Source organism: Mobula birostris, chromosome 13 (assembly GCF_030028105.1).
Source record: "Mobula birostris isolate sMobBir1 chromosome 13, sMobBir1.hap1, whole genome shotgun sequence".
Classification (NCBI taxonomy): Eukaryota; Metazoa; Chordata; class Chondrichthyes; order Myliobatiformes; family Myliobatidae; genus Mobula; species Mobula birostris.
Window position 1 is genome coordinate 96,580,493 of NC_092382.1, and position 20,561 is coordinate 96,601,053.

A 20,561-nucleotide genomic window follows, 5' to 3' on the forward strand; every position below is an offset into this window, starting at 1 on the left:
CAGCCGCATTGAAAAACACACTTAGCAATAATAATAAATATAACAATATTAAGTACAAAATAATAATAGAGGCAGTCCCTGAGTTATGAACATCTGACTTACGAATGGGGGAAGGAGAACGCTGTCCACCACTTTAAGTCGGATCACGTTGCCGTTAACACTATGTTGAGTGTGTAGCTTCATATTTGGCTTAAATTTTTCTTATCAAGATTCACCCTGACCCCCCCCCCCCCACCTTTTCCAGTCAGCACCGACCCCACTTCTCCCATTTAACCTGTCTCCGTGCAGGTGGAATTAAGGACCCAGGGGAGCTCAGGACCTGCCGCCCGCGGCTGCTGCTGAATCCGCAGTGTTTCTGTTCCGTTGACGGACGCTGTAAACGAGTTAAAATTACAGATCGATAATTCCCATCTCATGTTTATTTCACTCTGTGATGAAGAATTTGTTGCGAGTCGGGGTTGGTTCAGTCGTTTCCAAGTGAGGGTAAATTTACGTAATATTAAAGTGCAAAGTGAAGCAACGAGTGCCGATGTAAGTGCTGCGAGTATGTAGCTGTTCTGGACTTCTGTACAAATCCGACTTAAAGACAGACTTAGGAACGTATCTCGTTCGTTTACGCAATCATAATTTAACAGTGTGCAATACTGTGCAATAATAATGTACAAACTAATAAAACAGAGACTGTTGCAACACACACACACACAATGCTGGAGGAAATCAGCAGGCCAGGCAGCACCTGTGGAAAAGAGGAAACAGTCGACGTTTTGGGCCGAGACCTTTCGGCTGCTCATTCATCTCCACAGACGCTGCCGGGCCTGCGGATTTCCTCCAGCATTTTGTGCCTGTTGCTCGGATTTCCAGCGTCTGCAGGTTTTCTCTTGTTTGCTGCCGTACTACGATGTGCCTTCTCCTGTCGCACGGTGGCGAGCTGTTGTACATGCCTGGGTAGGGAAGGTTTTCTGTACCGATCCTTGTGACAGCGGAGCGGAAAGAGCCCGTTCGAAAGGGTGCCCCACTGCTTGTTCAGTTGGTCACGTGCTAGATTGTCCACAGTTTGTTTAGTGACCTCCTCTCTGCCACTAACTCAGACGAGTCCGTGCTGTAGCCCAGGCCAAATCCAGCCCTTTTAATGAGTTTATTTAGTATTTTTGCATCATGTAGTCTTATAACAGCAGCGTTGAAGCTGTCATTGAGCCCAGTGCCTTTATATCTTCTGCTCGACGGGAAAAGGGGAGGGGGGGGAAGTGGGAATTATCCGGGGTGGGTGGGGGGGGTGGTCTCCGGTTAGCTGGCTGCTTGAGTGAAATATGACAGAGTCTTCAGAGGGGTGGCTGGTTTCTGCGATGCACTGAGCTGCCTCCACAATCGGTGGTCACAACCATTCGCTCACGCCTACACGAAGCCCACATCCCTCTCTTCCCGGGACGCTCATGTGCCGATCTAAGAACATCTTAAAGCACGCAGCAATCTCTTCAAAAAACAAAACTTGCTCTGAGCATCTCCTTTAAACTTGCCCCCCTCTCACCAAAATCAGGTCTACCGCTGTCACGTGTACCGAGGTACAGTGGAAAAACTTGCCCTATGTACAATTCATAACGCGGTGCGATCAAGGCAGGGATAGGTGAAGGAGCAAGAGTCCAGAATGAGGTGTCACACTTGTGGTGCAGACAGACAATGTGTGAGGTCGTAATAAGATGGATTGTGAGGTCAAGATGAGGTGGATTGTGAGGTTATGATGAGGTAGATTGTGAGGTCAAGATGAGGTGGATTGTGAGGTTATGATGAGGTAGATTGTGAGGTCAAGATGAGGTGGATTGTGAGGTCAAGATGAGGTGGATTGTGAGGTCATGATGAGGTAGATTATGAGGTCAAGATGAGGTGGATTGTGAGGTCAAGATGAGGTGGATTGTGAGGTCATGATGAGGTGGATTGTGAGGTCAAGATGTTAGATTGTGAGGTCAAGATGAGGTGGATTGTGAGGTCATGATGAGGTAGATTGTGAGGTCATGTCCATCTTAATTGTACCAGGCGCTGTCCCATAGTTTTTTGCGCTCACAGGTAGAGCCGCTGTCGTACCCAGCGATGCTCCCTCTCGAGCCTGTGCGTGCACACGTGCGCTGTTTGCGGCCAGCCCACAATGGGATTGAAGCTGCGCACAAAAGTCTGTCGCACCCCCGCCGACCTCGTCGGCACGTCCAGTTTGCGCGTGGCCGGGTGGTTCAGGCGTCGGACTCGTGATCTGAAGGTCGTGAGTTCGAGCCTCAGCCAAGGGGGCGTGTTGTGTCCTTGACCAAGGCACTTAACCACACATTGCTCCTGCATGTTTGTAGTCCGGTGGCGGTGGTAAGTGCAGTATGGACAAGACAAGACCCCTTGTAATAATGATCAGCGAGGCACAGAGAACCTGTACTTACCGACAAGTAACTCTTATTATTTCAACTACAAAGCACGTTGGGTTCACAAACTATCTCCCTATGTACACCCTTCTAGAATCCCTGACCTTCCATGAATCGTCAATGCAGAGAAAAGGATATTACCCGGGAAAGGAGTCTTTGCTGGCCAGGCGTTCCTCGTGGTCTCGATCTCCACATGTCCGTGGGGTCTACCTTATTCGTGATGATCGGGCTCTGGTTGCTGGAGAGTTATCACCCCTGCGTTTTCAGAGCTCCTGAGTCTTGTACTCTTCCTCGTCAGCTCCATCCCATCAGCTCAAGGTCACCTGACCCACCTGGGTCACCTGACCCACCTGGGTCACCTGACCCACCTGGGCACTGTACAGTAAGCCAACTGTACAACAACTCTACAGCCAACACTGTTTCATGGCTCTACCCACCCCAGCCTTGTGCATTTGTGTTTTTACACTCCGTTTGGTTCAAACCAGTTAAATGGGGCAACCCAGACAGAGTGTAGCGAGATTACCGATTGCAGGTCTGGCATTTTGCGTAAAAATTAGCTACTCCTCTGAGAGAGGTCTCGGGTATATCGCTCTGATTAGCTTGTCCCAGAGTCGAGAGCCCACACCCTTCACGTAACAGATGGCTGCCTGTTTGAGAATGGTCTCAGGTTTTGCAGGTCATGACCTGAAGCTTCCTGCGTCCACTTTCAGTTGCTCTGATTAGATCCTCCAAGACCAAGGACCCAATTCAGGGTCCGCAAAATGAGGGGAAGCAAAGACAAACTGGCTTGTCTGCTTCCTCTGCCCTTGATCAGACTGCAGTTTCTTCTGGCCAACAGCAGCCACTCTTCCTGAAGTCCAGCTGGTCGGTTTGGGCGACACTGAGGTTGTTGCTACCAGGAATAAAAGGGTTGCCGTATGAGGAACGTCTGGCAGTTCTTGGGCTGTATTCCCTGGAGTTCAGGAGAATGAGGGGGAATCTCATAGAAACATTTCGAATGTGAAAAGGACTGAACAGATTCAAGATGGCAAAGTTATTTCCCATAGCAGGAGAGTCTAGGACAAGAGGGCACGACTTCAAGATTGAAGGACGTCCATTTAAATCAAACATGCGGAGAATTTATTTTAGTCAGAGTGTACAAAATCTGTGGAATTTGTTGCCATGAGTGGCTGTGGATGCCAAGACATCAGGTGTATTTAAGCAACACACATAAAAGTTGCTGGTGAACGCAGCAGGCCAGGCAGCATCTATAGGAAGAGGTACAGTCGACATTTTGGGCCGAGACCCTTCGTCAGGACTAACTGAAGGAAGAGTTAGTAAGAGATTTGAAAGTGGGAGGGGGAGGGGGGAGATCCGAAACGATAGGAGAAGACAAGAGGGGGGAGGGATGGAGCCAAGAGCTGGACAGTTGATTGGCAAAGGGGATATGAGAGGATCATGGGACAGGAGGTCCGGGGAGAAGGAAAAGGGAGAGGGGAAGCCCAGAGGATGTGCAATAACGGATAGGGTACGAGGGGGAGGTGGGGCATTAGCGGAAGTTAGAGAAGTCAGTGTTCATGCCATCAGGTTGGAGGCTACCCAGACGGAATATAAGGTGTTGTTCCTCCAACCTGAGTGTGGCTTCATCTTTACAGTAGAGGAGGCCGTGGATAGACATATCAGAATGGGAATGGGACGTGGAATTAAAATGTGTGGCCACTGGGAGATCCTGCTTTCTCTGGCGGACAGAGCACAGGTGTGCAGCGAAACGATCTCCCAGTCTGCGTCAGGTCTCACCAATATATAGAAGGCCACATCGGGAGCACCAGACGCAGTATATCACCCCAGCCAACTCACAGGTGAAGTGTCGCCTCACCTGGAAGGACTGTCTGGGGCCCTGAATGGTATTTAAGGCAGGGATAGATAGTTTGTTGATTAGCCTGGGCATCAAAGGGTGTAAGGTGAAGGAAGGGGAGTGGGAATGACTGGAAGAATTGGATCAGCCCATGATTGAATGGCAGCGCAGACTGGATCGGCCAAGTGGCCGACCTCTGCTCCTATATCTTATGGTCTTACTGCACCTTGTCGCTCAGCTCTTTGTCTCCTCCCGATACTCCGACTCGCCGTTCTTTCAGAACGGGCCCCACTGCGGTGCCATCACCTGCAAACGTGATGCAAGTCACCTCGAGAGCAGGGTCTGGCCGTGAGCGGAAGGCGCGGCCCCGTGGGCCACTGGCGTTGGGAGTAATCAGTGGCGGAGGTGTGTTTCTGCACGGGGCAGAGTGTACCCTGACTGGTTGCCTCACGGCCCTGGCACGCAAGCCAGCAATCCCCAGAAAGCAGCGGCCGTCGTCAAGGGGCAGCCACCGCCCAGGCCGCACCCTCTTCTCACTGCTGCCAGCGGGAAGGAGGGACAGGAGACTTGGGTTTGGGAGCAGTTATGGTACTCGAGTATTTGCGTCCTGGATGATTGTGTCCCGGTCATCGTGTCCCCAGACATTTGCGTCCGTTTTTTTTTTTCATCCCACTGAACGTGACAATTACTGGGTAACAAGCCCCGTGTTGCATATGTTAAGCCTCTTATCTCAGCTCAAAAAGCAGCCGTCTAATCAATTTGGGTAATTGTAGGCAAATGAGGGGTGCCTCGTTTGCGACTGAGCTACTTATAAACAAACCCCCACGTGCTTCCTATTGCAATTTGGCTTTAAATTTACTTTTTTTTTGCAGAAACTAAGCTATGTCACAGTTCTTGAAATCAAGCAAAGGTGGAAACATACGTTTGTACTTGTTGGCGACGGAAATTATATCTATCACTATCATAAGAAAAATGGTATGGGCACAGAAACTTACTGGGGGTGTGTGGTATGATCCTGCAAGGCAGGAGTTCATACCGAGAGCGGTGTAATAACAAAACCAGTCAATGAGCATAACTGTGGTTCTTCTACTGCTGCAATTAGAGCAAAATAATCCATTTTAGAGTTGAAGGAAACTGCGATATCTTCACAAGAGCCAACAAGAGATCTCATTGGAACAACTTCGTTAAAACGTGATGAATTTTCAATGGCAGAAATGACCCCTGTCTCAGCAATGGGGAGTAGTGTTCGTCGTCAGAGACAGAAAGCACAAAATGCTCTATCTGTACCGAACCAAAGACATAATTACGAAATGTACATGTATTGGGACGCAAATATCCAGGGACGCCAATGACCGGGACACAGTTGTCCAGGACGCAATTGTCCTGTCACCAGCAGTTATTACCCTTCTGTCATCAGGCTCCTGAACCAGCGTGGACAACTTCACTTCAGAAGCGGGAGGAGATGATGGCAGCACGATGCAGCCGCACGCAGCTCTCCGGTAAAATGATAATCGTATTTGTAAGAAAGATGCCGTGCACAATTCTTATTTGATGGAGACAGACGTGAGAAGGCACAGAGGAACCCCTGGAGAAATTTCTGAAATGCCCGGTTCGCTGCCGCTGCTACTGTGCGATCGAGAATCTCCGGGGGGGAAGGCTGAGGCCGAAGCGATCGGCAGAGATGGTGCTCAGTACTCGGTGTTGGAGGGCTGATCGGAGCTCGAAGTTTTTGGACGACTCAGAGTCGGACTGTGGTCGGGCACGGCAGGGAGAGTTTTCTTCCTTCTCCCATCTGTGTGAGATGTGGGACTTTCGAATGACTTGGAACTTTTTTACTGTGCCATGGCCTGTTCTTCATCAATTTATGGTATGGTTGCACTGTTGTAACTATATGTTATAATTATGTGGTTTTTGTTAGTTTTTCAGTCCTGGTCTGTCCTGTGTTTCTGTGATATCACACCGGAGGAATATTTTATCATTTCTTAATGCATGCATTACTAAGTGACAAAAAAAAAGGACTGCGTGTCCTCTTAATCTAATCTAAACTCTGACGAACTGATCCGTCAACCTGTGGCTTGGACTTCGAGGACTCTACGGTTGATTTCAGGTTCATTACAGTGGATTCCAGTTAACTGGACCATCGGATCAGCCATTTGTTTCAGGTAGCCCCTAAAGAACAAAAACTTCGCTGAGAAAATGGCCGGGATTCCCTTCACTTATTTGGGACGCTCTGCCGCCCAGATGGGGCAGGAGACTGTTGCTGAGTATTTTCCAGCTGGCGCCAGTCGCATGCACTTGTGTGGCGGCCAGGCACGGCGCCACACTTTGATCGTTCCGTTTTTAAATGGCGTTGGTGATGTGTGCTCTTGTTCAAGAGGCGGTGGATTCTTTTTTTCTCTTGCCGCCGATACGTCAGCGAGAAATAAGCAGCGAGACAATTCCGGAACTGTTTCGCTCACCGCGGCTTCACACATTCAGGCGGCGAGGTGCCAGAGGCGGCCGGGAGTGCAAAATGAAACGGCTTCACTCCTTCAACAAGTGAGCAGCCAAGGAGAGTTCGAAGGTTATCTTCGAACATCTTGGACGTTCGAATTAAAATGGAGATTTGGAGGATGCAATTGTCCTGAGCGTTGTATGAAGGCAGCCCGTTACCTACACTAGGTACCCGCGTTGATTTTGATCATTTGCGGGCAATTGTAAGAACACAGATGAATCCCTCCATCGAATACTATTAGGAACGAATTCAGCTGTCAAAGGTTTTCAAAGGTACATTTAATGTCAGAGAAGTGTGTACAATCCGTTAGTCATGCGAGACCATGGATCTGCGCCTGGAAAGTCTTCACTCTCCAGGACGCAGGCCTGGGCAAGGTTGTATGGAAGACTGGCAGTCACCCATGCTGCAAGTCTCCCCTCTCCACGACACCGATGTTGTCCAAGGGAAGGGCACTAGGACCCATACAGCTTGGCACCGGTGTCGTTGCAGGGCAATGTGTGATTAAGTGCCTTGCTCAAGGACACAACAAGTTGCCTGTGCTGGGGCTCGAACTCACGACCTTCAGATTGCTAGTCCAATGCCTTAACCACTTGGCCACGTGCCCACACAATATACATACTGAAATGCTTTTTCTTCGCGACCATCTACAAAAACAGAGGAGTGCCCCAAAGAATGAACGACAGTTAAATGTTAGAACCCCAAAGTACCCCCCCAGCTCCCCTCCCTCCCACGCGTAAGTGGCAGCAAACAACAATCCCCCCCAAAAAAATCATCCGCACCCACCACCGAGCACTCAAGCATGAGCAAAGCAATAGCAAAGACACAGACTTGCAGTTACCTCAGAGACTTTGCGTTTCACCCGGCATTCGACATACCGCAGGCTCTCTCTCTCGCTCCCTAATAAGGGAGAAAGAGGTGTCTCCGTTTTCACAGCGAGCGGGGAGACAAAACAGACAACTCGCCGGTTTGCGATGTTAAAAGCCGGTTAGTCACTTTTTTCGAGCTCTGCGCCTGAAGATCTGGGCACAGAGCCGTAGATATTCCGGCTCCCTCGACGACACACAGGTCTGCCGAGAACTATAGTACTGTGGAAGTAGTGGTGGTGTTCTAACTTGTTCAAAATTTCATTTAATTACATAAATTCTAGTCAGTTAAATGGTAATTTATCTTTTTTTATACTTTTCAACCATTTCTATGAAACTTCAGCTAATTGGGGCAAGTGCTTAATTGGGCCGAAATGTACTGGTCCTAATGTGTCCCAATTAACTGGAATCCACTGTATTTACTTGTTACTATTTTGTGTGTGTTTATTTTTTCTCGTATTTTTTGATCCAGAGAGTGGCTATAATCTGGAATGCACTGTTTCAGAGGGGAATGGAGTTCAAAACTCTTATAATATTTAAGTACCCAGATGAGCACTTAAATCACTGAGAGCTGTGGTCCGATGCTTTTCTTCAGTTGATCGTATCTTGAATGGACCTTATGTTTACTAAGCATTTCCGTAGCTTTTCTCTGAACTCTCTTGCTTGGGTTAACCACTTCATACTCCAGTCTGTGGTCTATTCCTGCTCTTAAGGCTTCAATTTTGTTTCTTCATCTCTTCTGCCATTTTATTCATTATTATTATCGGGTTTTTCTCAGCTCAAGCCAGTAAAACCTGAGGTACGGGTACAGCCGAGCTTGCTCATTTCTCAATTGCTAGGCAGCGTCCATTATTAAGGACCCCCAGCACCCAGGACGTGCCCTTTTCTCACTGTTACCATCAGGTAGGAGGTACAGAAGCCTGAAGGCTCACACTCAGTGATTCAGGAACAGCTTCTTCCCCTCTGCCGTCCGATTCCTAAATGGACATTGAATCCGTGAACACTACCTCATTTCTTTAATACTGTTTTTTGCACGATTTTTAACCTATTCAATATACTGTAATAGATTTATTTTTTTATTACTATTTTCTTTTGTTTTTTCTCTTCCAGATTATGTCTTGCATTGCACTGCTGCTGCTAAGTTAACAAATGTCACGACACACGCCGGTGATGATAAACCTGGTATGATTCTGACTTCTGGGAGATTCTACTGGTGCTTTAGTACTGCGGCTTTCTGGAGATATACATAAATGTGACCGTGTAGGCCTGTTTGTTTAATGCTATTGCGTAGTGCCTTTGAGGTGACACCAGTTGTAGATATTACTATCGGGACAATGTGTACCACAAGACATAGGAGCTGAATTCGGCCATTTGGCCCATCGAGTCTGCTCCGCCAATCATGACTGATCCTTATTTTTTCTTCCTCAGCCCCACTCGCCAGCCTTCTCCGCATACTCTTTGATGCTTCATCCAATCGAGAATCTATCGCGCTCTGCCTTGAATCAGAATCAGGTTTATTATCACCGGCAAAATGTGACGTGAAATTTGTTGACTTAGCAGCAGCAGTTCAGTGCAATACATAATATAGAAGGAAAAATAAATAAATAAATCAATTACAGGCACCTACATTGGAGGTTAAAATCGTGCAAGAACAGAAATAATATATATTGAAAAAGTGAGGTAGTGTTCCTGCGTTCAATGTCCATTTAGGAATCAGATGGCAGAGGGGAAGAAGCTGTTCCTGAATCGCTGAGTGTGTGCCTTCAGGCTTCTGTATCTCCCACCTGATGGTAACAGTGAGAACAGGACATGCCCTGGGTGCTGGAGGTCCTTAATAATGGACGCTGCCTTTCTGAGACACCGCTCCCTGAAGGTGTCCTGGGTACTTTGTAGGCTAGTGCCCAAGATGGAGCTGACTAGACTTACAACCCTCTGCAGCTTCTTTCGGTCCTGTGCAGTAGTCCCCCCAATACCAGACAGAGACGCAGCCTGTCAGAATACTCTCCACAGTACACCTATAGAAGTTTCGGAGTGTATGTGTTGACATGCCAAATCTCTTCAAACTCTGAATGAAGTATAGTGGCTGTCTTGTCTTCTTTATAACTGCATCCATATGTTGTGACCAGGTTAGGTCCTCAGAGATCTTGACACCCAGAAACTTGAAATTGCTCACTCTCTCCACTTCTGATCCCTCTATGAGGATTGGTATGTGTTCCTTCGTCTTACCCTTAAGTGCACAATCAGCTCTTTCGTCTTACTGACGTTGAGTGCCAGGTTGTTGCTGCATCACCACTTCACCAGTTGGTATATCTCGTTCCCGTACGCCCTCTCGTCTCCATCTGAGATTCTACCAACAATGGTTGTATCATCAGCACATTTATAGATGGTATTTAAGCTATGCTTAGCCATACAGTCATGGGTACAGAGAGAGTAGAGTAGTGGGCTAAGCACACACCCCTGAGGTGCACCAGTGTTGGTCGTCAGTGAGGAGATATTATCACCAATCTGCACAGATTGTGGTCTTCCAGTTAGGAGGTCGAGGATCCAGTTGCAGAGGGAGGTACAGAGGCTCAGGTTCTGCAACTTCTCAATCAGGGTTGTGGGAATGATGGTATTGAATGCTGAGCTATAGTCGATGAACTGTATCCTGACGTAGGTGTTTGTATTGCCCAGGTGGTCTGAGGCCGTGTGAAGAGCCATTGAGATTGCGTCTGCCGTTGACCAGTTGTGGCACTAGGCAAATTGCAGTGGGTCCAGGTCCTTGCTGAGGCAATACACCCAATGCTGAGGCCTCCACTGCTGCGTGTGGTAACAAATTCCACAAATCCACCACTTTTGACTGAAGAAACTTCCTGCCATCTCCGTTTTGAAAGGGTGCCCCTCTCTCCTGAGGCTGTGCCCTCTTGTCCTGGACTCCCCCACCATGGGAAACTTCCTTTCCACATCTACTCTGTCTCGGCCTTTCAGCATTCGAAAGGTTTCAATGAGATCCCCCCTCATCCTTCTGAATTCCACCAAGTACAGACCCAGAGCCATCAAACGTTCCTTGTATGAAAACCCTTTCATTCATGGAATCATCCTTGTGAACCTCCTTTGGACCCTCTCGAATGCCAGCATATCTCTTCTAAGTTGAGGGGCCCAAAACTGTTCACAATACTCAAGGTGAAGCCTCACCAATGTCTCATAGAGCCTCAGCATCACATCCCTGCTCTTGTATTCTAGACCTCTTGAAATGTGCCATTTGCCTTCCTCACCACCGACTCTACCCTGTTCATGTTCCAAAGTCTTTCAATTTCCTCTTTAAATTCGGCCTATTTCTGGTGTTGGTCACTTACCAATTTCTGTAAATAATGTGTGTGTTTGGAATGGCTATATCTATTAAATAAATTTTTCTTGCTTGTTCATCCTGTACTATTATATCTGACGGTTAGTACGGATTGTCCTGTCTGTAATAACGGAGCAGTCACAATATAATTTGTGGGATTCTGACTCTAAATTGCAGCAGGCTTGTATTTATGGTAAGGTGTATTGTAAGAGTTTGTATTTTAAGGCAAAATTTCAGTGAACGACGTTTGCCCCTTGTTATTGCGATTTTATTTGCACAGTTGGTCTTTTGCACATTGGCTGTTTGTCGGTCTTTGTGTAGTTTTTCATTGATCCTATTGTATTTGTTCTGAGAAAACAATTTATACAATCGTTCTCTCAGGTGATGTTATGTCTTAGTTTGGAGAAAATCTGAAGTTAAACTTCTGATCCTCGATTTGACTTTGAGAAAAGGTGGGGTTCATTTGCCTGCTACTATCATCTGAATTGAGTTAGTTAAGATGGTTCCCTTCTGATTCTTATTTAAATGGATTTGATTGATGTTTTTCTTTTATGGAAGCTTGTGTGGCGTATCGCTCCAGGGTTGTGCTCCCATTGGTCTTTTTTTCTCGTTTTTTTTTTGTTAGTCCGATTTTTTTTTTTTTTGTTTTAATTAGTAGGGGTTCTTTTTTCCAAAACAAAAGTTTTAACATTTTATTCTTTTTTTATTATTATTGATAGATTGTTTAGCTTTGTTAATCAGTTATTTGATTATTTAATTTCCCATTGTACATATTGACATGTTGACTTAATTACTTTAACGTTTTTATTGATCTTCAATAGTAATAAAAAAAAGATTTTAAAATGAAATGAAAATGAATCTCCGGCTAGTGTATAGTGACAGAAGCGTACTTTGATGATAAATTTACTTTGACGTTGTGATTTGTTGTCGGGGGCGTCGAGGAAGGAGTTGGGGTTGTTGGGGGAAGGGAGGGAGGGGGCCAGCTGTTCTGTGAGTCCTTCAGTGACCCATCCCAACAGCAGGACGGCATCTCCCGGAAGGGTGGGAGAGGAGGTGTCTGTGAAGGGCAGAGACGAGGGTCTCGAGGGTGAGAGAGCACAGAGAAAATTTACTAGAATGTTACCTTGGGTTTCATGACCTAAGTTACAGAGAAAGGTTGAACAAGTTGGGTCTTTATTCTTTGGAGCGTAGAAGGTTGAGGGGGGACTTAATAGAGGTATTTACAATTATGAGGGGGATAGATAGAGTTGACGTGGATAGGCTTTTTCCATTGAGAGTGGGGGAGATTCAAACAAGAGGACATGAGTTGAGAGTTAAAGGGCAAAAGTTCAGGGGTAACATGAGGGGGAACTTCTTTACTCAGAGAGTGGTAGCTGTGTGGAACGAGCTTCCAGCAGAAGTGGCTGAGGCAGGTTCGATGTTGTCGATTAAAGTTAAATTGGACAGATATATGGACAGGAAAGGAACGGAGGGTTATGGGCTGAGTGCAAGTCGGTGGGACTCGGTGAGAGTAGGAGTTCGGCACGGACTAGAAGGGCCGAGATGGCCTGTTTCCGTGCTGTAATTGTTATATGGTTCACCCTCCTCTCCTGGTGACTCCAGTTCCCCCGTCTACCCCGCACCCCACCCCCAGCCCTTGTTTCACTTGTACTCTCTGCCTGGTTCATGGACCTCTCTCGCTATCTCTCTCTCCAACTCACCTTGCCCTCTCTTGCAGGATTGGCTGCAGCCGCTGCTCTTCCTGATTCCATCCGGGAGCCGGACTTGGTACACAGGTAGGGTGAGGGCAGGGACTCTGGAGGGGATGGGGGCAGCCTAGGGAGGGGGAACAAGTGGGTTTGGGTGATGGTCTCGGTGCGGAGCAGGCGTGGAGTGGGGTTCAATGCGGTCCTGCCGCAGAGGTGGGGTGGAGCCTGTGCGAGTGGTCTTGGTGCAGAGGGGAGGATGTTGTCTGAGTGAGTTGTATGTGGTCCTGGCACGGTGACGGCGTGCGGTCTTCAGTTTTGAACAGACTCGTGTGCGATCCAAGCCCAGAAGTGGGATGTTTTCTCAGCTTGGAGTGTGGCAAATGTGGCAGTGGCCCAGAGGTGGGACGGTGGCCTCAGTGCGGAGTGGGGTACGTCTGGGATGTGGTGTCAGTGTGGAGTTGGGCACATGCAGTCCCGGCGCGGAGGTGGGATGCGTAGTCTCGTGGCAGAGGTGGGATGCGGTCTCAGTGTGGAGCAGGTGTGCGTGGTCTCATGGCGGAGGTGGGATGCAGTCTCAGTGCGGAGCAGGTGTACGTGGTCTCGTGGCGGAGGTGGGATGCGGTCAGTGTGGAGCAGGTGTGCGTGGTCTCGTGGCGGAGGTGGGATGCGGTCAGTGCGGAGCAGGTGTGCATGGTCTCGTGGCAGAGGTGGGATGCGGTCTCAGTGCGGAGCAGGTGTGCGTGGTCTCGTGGCGGAGGTGGGATGCGGTCTCAGTGCGGAGCAGGTGTGCGTGGTCTCGTGGCGGAGGTGGGATGCGGTCTCAGTGCGGAGCAGGTGTGCGTGGTCTCGTGGCGGAGGTGGGATGCGGTCTCAGTAAGGAGCAGGTGTGCATGGTCTCGTGGTGGAGGTGGGATGCGGTCAGTGCGGAGCAGGTGTGCGTGGTCTCATGGCGGAGGTGGGATGCGGTCTCAGTGCGGAGCAGGTGTGTGTGTCCCAGCACGGAGGTGGGATGTGGTCTCAGTGAAGATCAGGCAGATGCCGTCCCAGCGCGGAGGTGGGGTGTGTGAGACAGGCCACCGAAGAGATCACGGTCGTGATACCCTCTCGCCTCTCGCAGTGAGGGTCCCGAGGATCTTGGTGAATCCGACGATGAGGACGACGACGTTCCGTTCCGCGACGATCCCAAAGATGAAATGTACGAACCATCGCCGCACAGGTAACGGGACGGGAGGGTTCCCAGATCCTCCCCCCCCCCCACCCCCGAACCCCACAGCCCCATCCTGGACACCCCTGACCCCTTAACCAGTCACTCGCCTCTCCTCCCTGCCGGTCCCCCACCCCCCCCGATTCTTCCTCCCCACCCAGTTCCACCAGCCGTCTGCTCGCTCTCCTCTTGCCGCACTCTTCCCCCGCCGCTGGCCCTGGATTCCCCTGTTGTTTGCTGCTATCCCCAGGGAACGCGGGAAGCAGAGACGGAAAGCACGGAAGGAGAAGCTGGAGACCGTCGAGCAGATGGAGCCTCCAAAGAGGTGAGGGTGCACTCTGCTGTCTGAGCTCCGGACCCCACCCTCCCCCACTTTCCACCTCTCCACAGTCATCACTGAGGCTTGTGTTAGACTCCCCTACCCTGTAAACAAAAAAAAAAGGTGTTCTGGCCTTGGAGAGGGTCCAGAGGAGGTTCACTGGGATGATTCCGGGAACAAAAGGGTTATCACACGAGGAACCAGTGTGCGTGGAGAGAGAGAGAGAGAAACAAATCGTGCAAACAATAAAGGTAAGCAAACGACATTTAGAATGAAAGTGAGCCCTCAGACACGAAGCCCGGAGCAGCCAGAGGCCTCGGCTATTATTGAGATGGGGAGAGAATTCAAAATGCAGAGATGCAAAGGGACTTGGGAGTCCTCGTGCAGGATACCCGAGAGGTTAGCCTCCAGGCTGAGTCGGCGGTGCAGAAGGCGAATGCAATGTTGGCATTCATTTCTTTTTCCTTCTTTTTTTCTGGTGTGTGCGTGCGAGTCTGTGTGTGTGTGTCTGCGTGTGCGTGTCTGCGTGTGCGCAATGATGTCTTTTTCAAGCCTTTTACAAGGCGAGACAGACAGAGAAAGAGACTGTCTACAAGAGAGACTGTGTGGCGCTGCACTCCTCACACAGACATTTTTTTTTGCAGTATTTTTCCCTTTATTTTATGAGGTTGAGTTGCAATCCCGACACTCAACCGGGCATGGGTGGAAAGCGTACTCGGGAGCGGACCCGACTGGTTTCGAACCCGGGAACCTCCGCACGGTGTTCATTTCTAGAGGTATAGATATCAGAGCAGGGACGTGATGTTGAGGCTCGCTAGGGCACTCATGAGACCACATTTGGGGTGTTGTGGGCAGTTTTGGGCCCCATTTTAGAAAGGATATGCTGACGTTGGAGAGGGTTCAGAGAAGATTCAGGAGAATCATTCTAGGAATGGAAGGGTTACCGTATGAGGATCATTTGGCAGCTCTTGGGCTGTAGTCCCTGGAGTTCAGGAGAATGAGGGGGGATCTCATAGAAACATTCTGAATGTTAGAAGGCCTGAACAGATTTGATATGGCAAAGTTATTTCCCATGGCAGGGGAGTCTAGGACAAGAGGGCACAACTTCAGGATTGAAGGACGTCCTTTTTGAACTGAGTTGTGGAGAAATTACTTTAGTCAGAGGGTGGTAAGTCTGTGGAATTTGTTGTCTCGAGCGGCTTTGGTGGCTAAGTCATTGGGTGCATTTGAGGCAGAGATAGATAGGTTCTTGATTAGCCAGGGCATCAAAGGGTACGGGGTGAAGGCAGGGGTGTGGGGATGACTGGAAGAATTGTATCAGCCCATGATTGAATCGATGGACCAAATGGCCTACTTTTGCTCCTTTATCTGATGGTCTTAAAAATCCTGCTGCTACAACCTTTAGGTTCTTGATTAGCCAAAGCATCAAGTGGTATGGGGAGAAGACAGGGGAGTGGGGATGACTGGAAGAATTGGATCAGCCCACGATTGAGTGGCAAGGCAGACTCGATGGGCTGAATGGCCTACTTCTCCTATATCTTATGGTCTTATGGCACCAGCAACAGACCACGCACCGTACAGGTCAGAGATGTCTGCAATGTAACGTCCCAACTCCCGCACTCGGTGCCCCAGCTGGAGGGCGGAACGCCTTCTCCGCCACCCTCACGACCTGCGTCGTGGCGTGCAGAGGCCTTCCAAGTTTCAGACTTCCCTGGCAGCTCATTGCTTGTGGCCGGTGCCCTTGGAGTTTGGAAAAAGTTGCCTCTCGGGTCTGGCCTCGTCCTGTGCCCTGTGTGTGCGTAGAGAGTGGAGACTGAGGAACTTGGTCTCTGTGGGAGGGAGAAGGGAAACAGGGTTCAACAGCAAACGGAGCTACCGGATGTTGGGGTGTGTGTGTCTGCCTGTGAGTGTGGGTTGTGTGTGTGTCTGCCTGTGAGTGTGGGTTGTGTGTGTGTCTGCCTGTGAGTGTTGGAGTGTGTATGGCTCTGTATAAGAGTCTGGGAATGTGTGTGTCTGCGTCTGGGAGTGTGTGTGTCTGCGTCTGGGAGTGTGTGTGTCTGCGTCTGGGAGTGTGTGTGTCTGAGTCTGAGAGTGTGTGTCTGCGTCTGGGAGTGTGTGTGTCTGAGTCTGAGAGTGTGTATCTGCCTGTGAGTCTGGGAGTGTGTGTGTGGGTCTGCCTGAGAGTGTTGGAATGTCTGTGTATGGGTCAGTGGGGGAGTGTGTGTGTCTGGGGGTGTCTGCCTGTGTCGAGAGAATGAGCATAGAAAATAGGTGCAGGAGTAGGCCATTCAGCCCTTCGAGCCTGCACCGCCATTCAGTATGATCATGCCTGATCATCCAACTCAGAACCCTGTACCTGCCTTCTCTCCATACCCCCGATCCCTTTAGACACAAGGGCCATATCTAACTCCCTCTTAAATATAGCCAATGAACTGGCCTCAACTGTTTCCTGTGGCAGAGAATTCCACAGATTCACCACTCTCTGTGTGAAGAAGTTTTTCCTCATCTCGGTCCTAAAAGGCTTCCCCTTTATCCTCAAACTGTGACCCCTCGTTCTGGACTTCCCCAACATCGGGAACAATCTTCCTGCATCTAGCCTGTCCAATCCCTTTAGGATCTTATACGTTTCAATCAGATCCCCCCTCAATCTTCTAAATTCCAATGAGTATAAGCCTAGTTGATCCAGTCTTTCATCATATGAAAGTCCTGACATCCCAAGAATCAATCTGGTGAACCTTCTTTGTACCCCCTCTATGGCAAGAATGTCTTTCCTCAGATTAGGGGACGAAAACTGCACTCCAGGTGTGGTCTCACCAAGGCCTTGTACAACTGCAGTAGTACCTCCCTGCTCCTGTATTCAAATCCTCTCGCTATAAATGCCAGCATACCATTCGCCTTTTTCACCACCTGCTGTACCTGCATGCCCACTTTCAATGACTGGTGTATAATGACACCCAGGTCTCGTTGCACCTCCCCTTTTCCTAATCGGACACCATTCAGATAATAATCTGTTTTCCTATTTTTGCCACCAAAGTGGATAACTTCACATTTATCCACATTAAATTGCATCTGCCATGAATTTGCCCACTCAGCCAACCTATCCAAGTCACCCTGCATCCTCTTAGCATCCTTCTTACAGCTAACACTGCCACCCAGCTTCGTGTCATCTGCAAACTTGGAGATGCTGCATTTAATTCCCTCATCCAAGTCATTAATATATATTGTAAACAACTGGGGTCCCAGCACTGAGCCTTGCGGTACCCCACTAGTCACTGCCTGCCATTCTGAAAAGGTCCCGTTTATTCCCACTCTTTGCTTCCTGTCTGCCAACCAATTCTCCACCCACATCAATACCTTACACCCAATACCGTGTGCTTTAAGTTTGCGCACTAATCTCCTGTGTAGGACCTTGAGAGGGACAGAGGGAGATAAAGGAGAGAGAGAAAAAGAATGTTGAACCTCCAAGGGATCATCGAGGGATCTCTCCCCTCGGTGGAGGATATGGGACGTCGTTCAACAGCGAGTGTGTTTACCGACATGGCGCAAGGCCAGATCGCCAGTTCCATTGCCCCGGCGGTGTGTGTACCAGGAACGGGGTTGTGTGGGCCTGTGAATGCCTGACCTCACTGACCACCTCCTTTCTCTCTCCATCTCTCTCTCCCTTTCCCTGTCTCGCAGGAGGCTCCAGAGACCCAAAGAAGATAGAGGTCCCCGGCCCCCCAAGAAGCGGTAGGTGTTGCGACGGGCTCACCCCTCCCTGGGCAGTCGCCTCCCCGAACCCCTCGCCCGGTCGGCCCGCGCCCCTCTGCGTCCGAGCCTGCTTCGGTTTCGCTTTCCACCTGGGCCCAGCGGGGTTGGGCTTCCCCACAGGGGAGCGGGGTGGGGGTGCGGAGCCAGCTGCCGGGGGACTGGAAGTAGAGCCAGGAATCGTAACTGAAGGATGAAGGTGATGGGGGGTGGGGGTGGCTACTGCACAGGACCGAAAGAAGCTGCAGAGGGTGGTAAATCTAGTCGACCCCATCTTGGGCACTAGCCTACAAAGTACCCAGGACATCTTCAGGGAGCGGTGTCTCAGAAAGGCAGCGTCCATTATTAAGGACCCCCAGCACCCAGGGCATGCCCTGTTCTCACTGTTACCATCAGGTAGGAGGTACAGAAGCCTGAAGGCACACACTCAGCGATTCAGGAACAGCTTCTTCCCCTCCGCCATCCGATTCCCAAATGGACATTGAACCCGTGAACACCATCTCTCTTTTTTTAAAAATATATATTATACTTTATACTTTATTGTCGCCAAACAATTGGTACTAGAACGTACAATCATCACAGCGATATTTGATTCTGCGCTTCACACTCCCTGGTTTACAGATACTAAATATTAAAAATAGTTAAAATTAGTAAATATTAAGAATTTAAATTATAAATCATAAATGGAAAATGGGAAGTAAGGTAGTGCAAAAAAAAAACCGAGAGGCAGGTCCGGATATTTGGAGGGTATGGCCCAGATCCGGGTCAGGATCCGTTCAGCAGTCTTATCACAGTCGGAAAGAAGCTGTTCCCAAATCTGGCCGTACGAGTCTTCAAGCTCCCGAGCCTTCTCCCGGAGAGAAGAGGGATGAAAGGTGTGTTGGCTGGGTGGGTCGTGTCCTTGATTATCCTGGCAGCACTGCTCCGACAGCGTGCGGTGTAAAGTGAGTCCACGGACGGAAGATTGGTTATCTCTCTTTTTGAGTGAGTGTTAGTCTATCCAATAGACGTATACTGTAATTGATTTCCTTATTCTGTATTAGTTATTGCATTGAACTGCTGCTGCTAAGTTAACAAATTTCACGACACGTGCCGGTGATGATAAACCTGATTCTGAAAGCTGTGGAACTTTTTGCCACATACTGTCCTTCATAAAGCAGGGCATTTGAGTGTAAGAGTTGCTACGCCAGGCTGAAGTTGTACAAGATGTTGGCAAGGCTGGATGAGGGATACTGTGTTCAATTTTAGTACCGACAGTACCATGTAAAACTCTTAGGCGCGTACAATGCCGATTTAAAAAGTATTCACCCTCCCCCACCCACCCCGGAAGTTTTCATGTTTTATTGTTGTACGACACTGAACTACAGAGGATGTAATTTCACAAACAGGAGAAAATCTGAAGATGCTGGAAATCCAAGCAACGCAGGCAAAATGCTGGTGGAACTCAGCAGGGAGACTGTCCTTTCTCCCACGGACGCTGCCTGGCCTGCTGTGTTTTTCCAGCATTTTGTGTGCGTGTTGCGTGGGTCTAGTTTGGCCTTCTTGACACTGATCAACAGAAAAGACTCTTCCGTGTCAAAGGGAAAAGAAATTTCTACAAATCGGTCTGAATTTATTGCGGCTCTTAAGCAAAAAGTAACTGATTGCATAATTACTCACCCCCTTCAAGTCAGTATTGAGTAGAGGCACCTTTGGCAGCAATTGCAGCCTTGGGTCTGTGTGGATCGGTCTCCTATCAGCTTTGCACATCTGGACACTGCAAATTTTCCCCATTCTTCTCAGGCTTTGTCGGATTGCATAGGGATCGTGAGTGAACAGCCCTTTTCAAGTCCAGCCGCAAATCCTCAATTGGATTGAGGTCTGGACTCTGACTTGGCCACTCCAGGACATTAACTTTTTTTTTTTGTTTTTAAGCCATTCTTGTGTAGCTTTGGCTTTCTGCTTGGGGTGATTGGTTTGCTGGTAAACAAATCTTCTCCTAAGTAGCACTTCTCCTGCAGACTGCGTCAGGTTTTCCTGCAGGATTTCCCTGTATTTTGCTGCATTCATTTTACCCTCTTCCTTCACAAGCCTTCCGGGGCCTGCTGCAGTGAAGCATCCCCACAGCATGATGTAGTCACCACCATGCCTCACGGTAGGGATGGTGTGCGGTGTTTGGCTTCAACCAGACCTAGTGTTCAGTCTGATGGCCAAAAAGCCCAACCCTTAGTTTCTTCAGACTATAGAACCTTTTTCCAGCTGACTTCAGAGTCTCCCACCTGCCTTCTGGTGAACTCTAGCCAAGATTTCATGTGAGTTTTTTTAAACAGTGACTTCCTCTTTGCCGCTGTCCCATAAAGCTGTGACTGATGAAGCTCCCGGCCAACGTCTGTTGTGTCTGCAGTCTCTCCCATCTCAGCCACTGGAGCTTGTAACTCCTCCAGCACTGCCGTGGGTCTCTCGGTGGCCTCCTTCACTAGCCCCCTTCTTGTACGGTCACTCAGTTTCTGAGGACGGCCTGCTCTAGGCAGATTTACACCTGCGTTATATTCTTTCCATTTCTTGATTGACTTAACTGTACCCCAAGGGATATTCAGTGGCTTGGAAATGTTCTTGTATCCATCTCCTGACTTGTGCTTTTCAATAGCCTTTCCTCGGAGTGGCTTGGAGTGTTCTTTTGTCTTCATGGTGCAGGTTTTGGCAGGATACTGA

At 49.1% G+C, this 20,561-nt stretch overlaps 1 protein-coding gene across 1 annotated transcript in view; it reads left to right on the forward strand.

Annotated features, from left to right (window-relative positions):
* LOC140207195 (E3 ubiquitin-protein ligase ZFP91-like) overlaps nt 1-20,561 on the forward strand; it is a 67,931-nt gene that overhangs the window by 17,692 nt on the left and 29,678 nt on the right. Inside the window, exons 3-6 of the mRNA XM_072275556.1 lie at nt 12,630-12,687; nt 13,718-13,816; nt 14,055-14,129; nt 17,802-17,852. Coding sequence (XP_072131657.1) covers nt 12,630-12,687; nt 13,718-13,816; nt 14,055-14,129; nt 17,802-17,852 — 283 coding nt within the window. The remainder of the gene's footprint in view (nt 1-12,629; nt 12,688-13,717; nt 13,817-14,054; nt 14,130-17,801; nt 17,853-20,561) is intronic.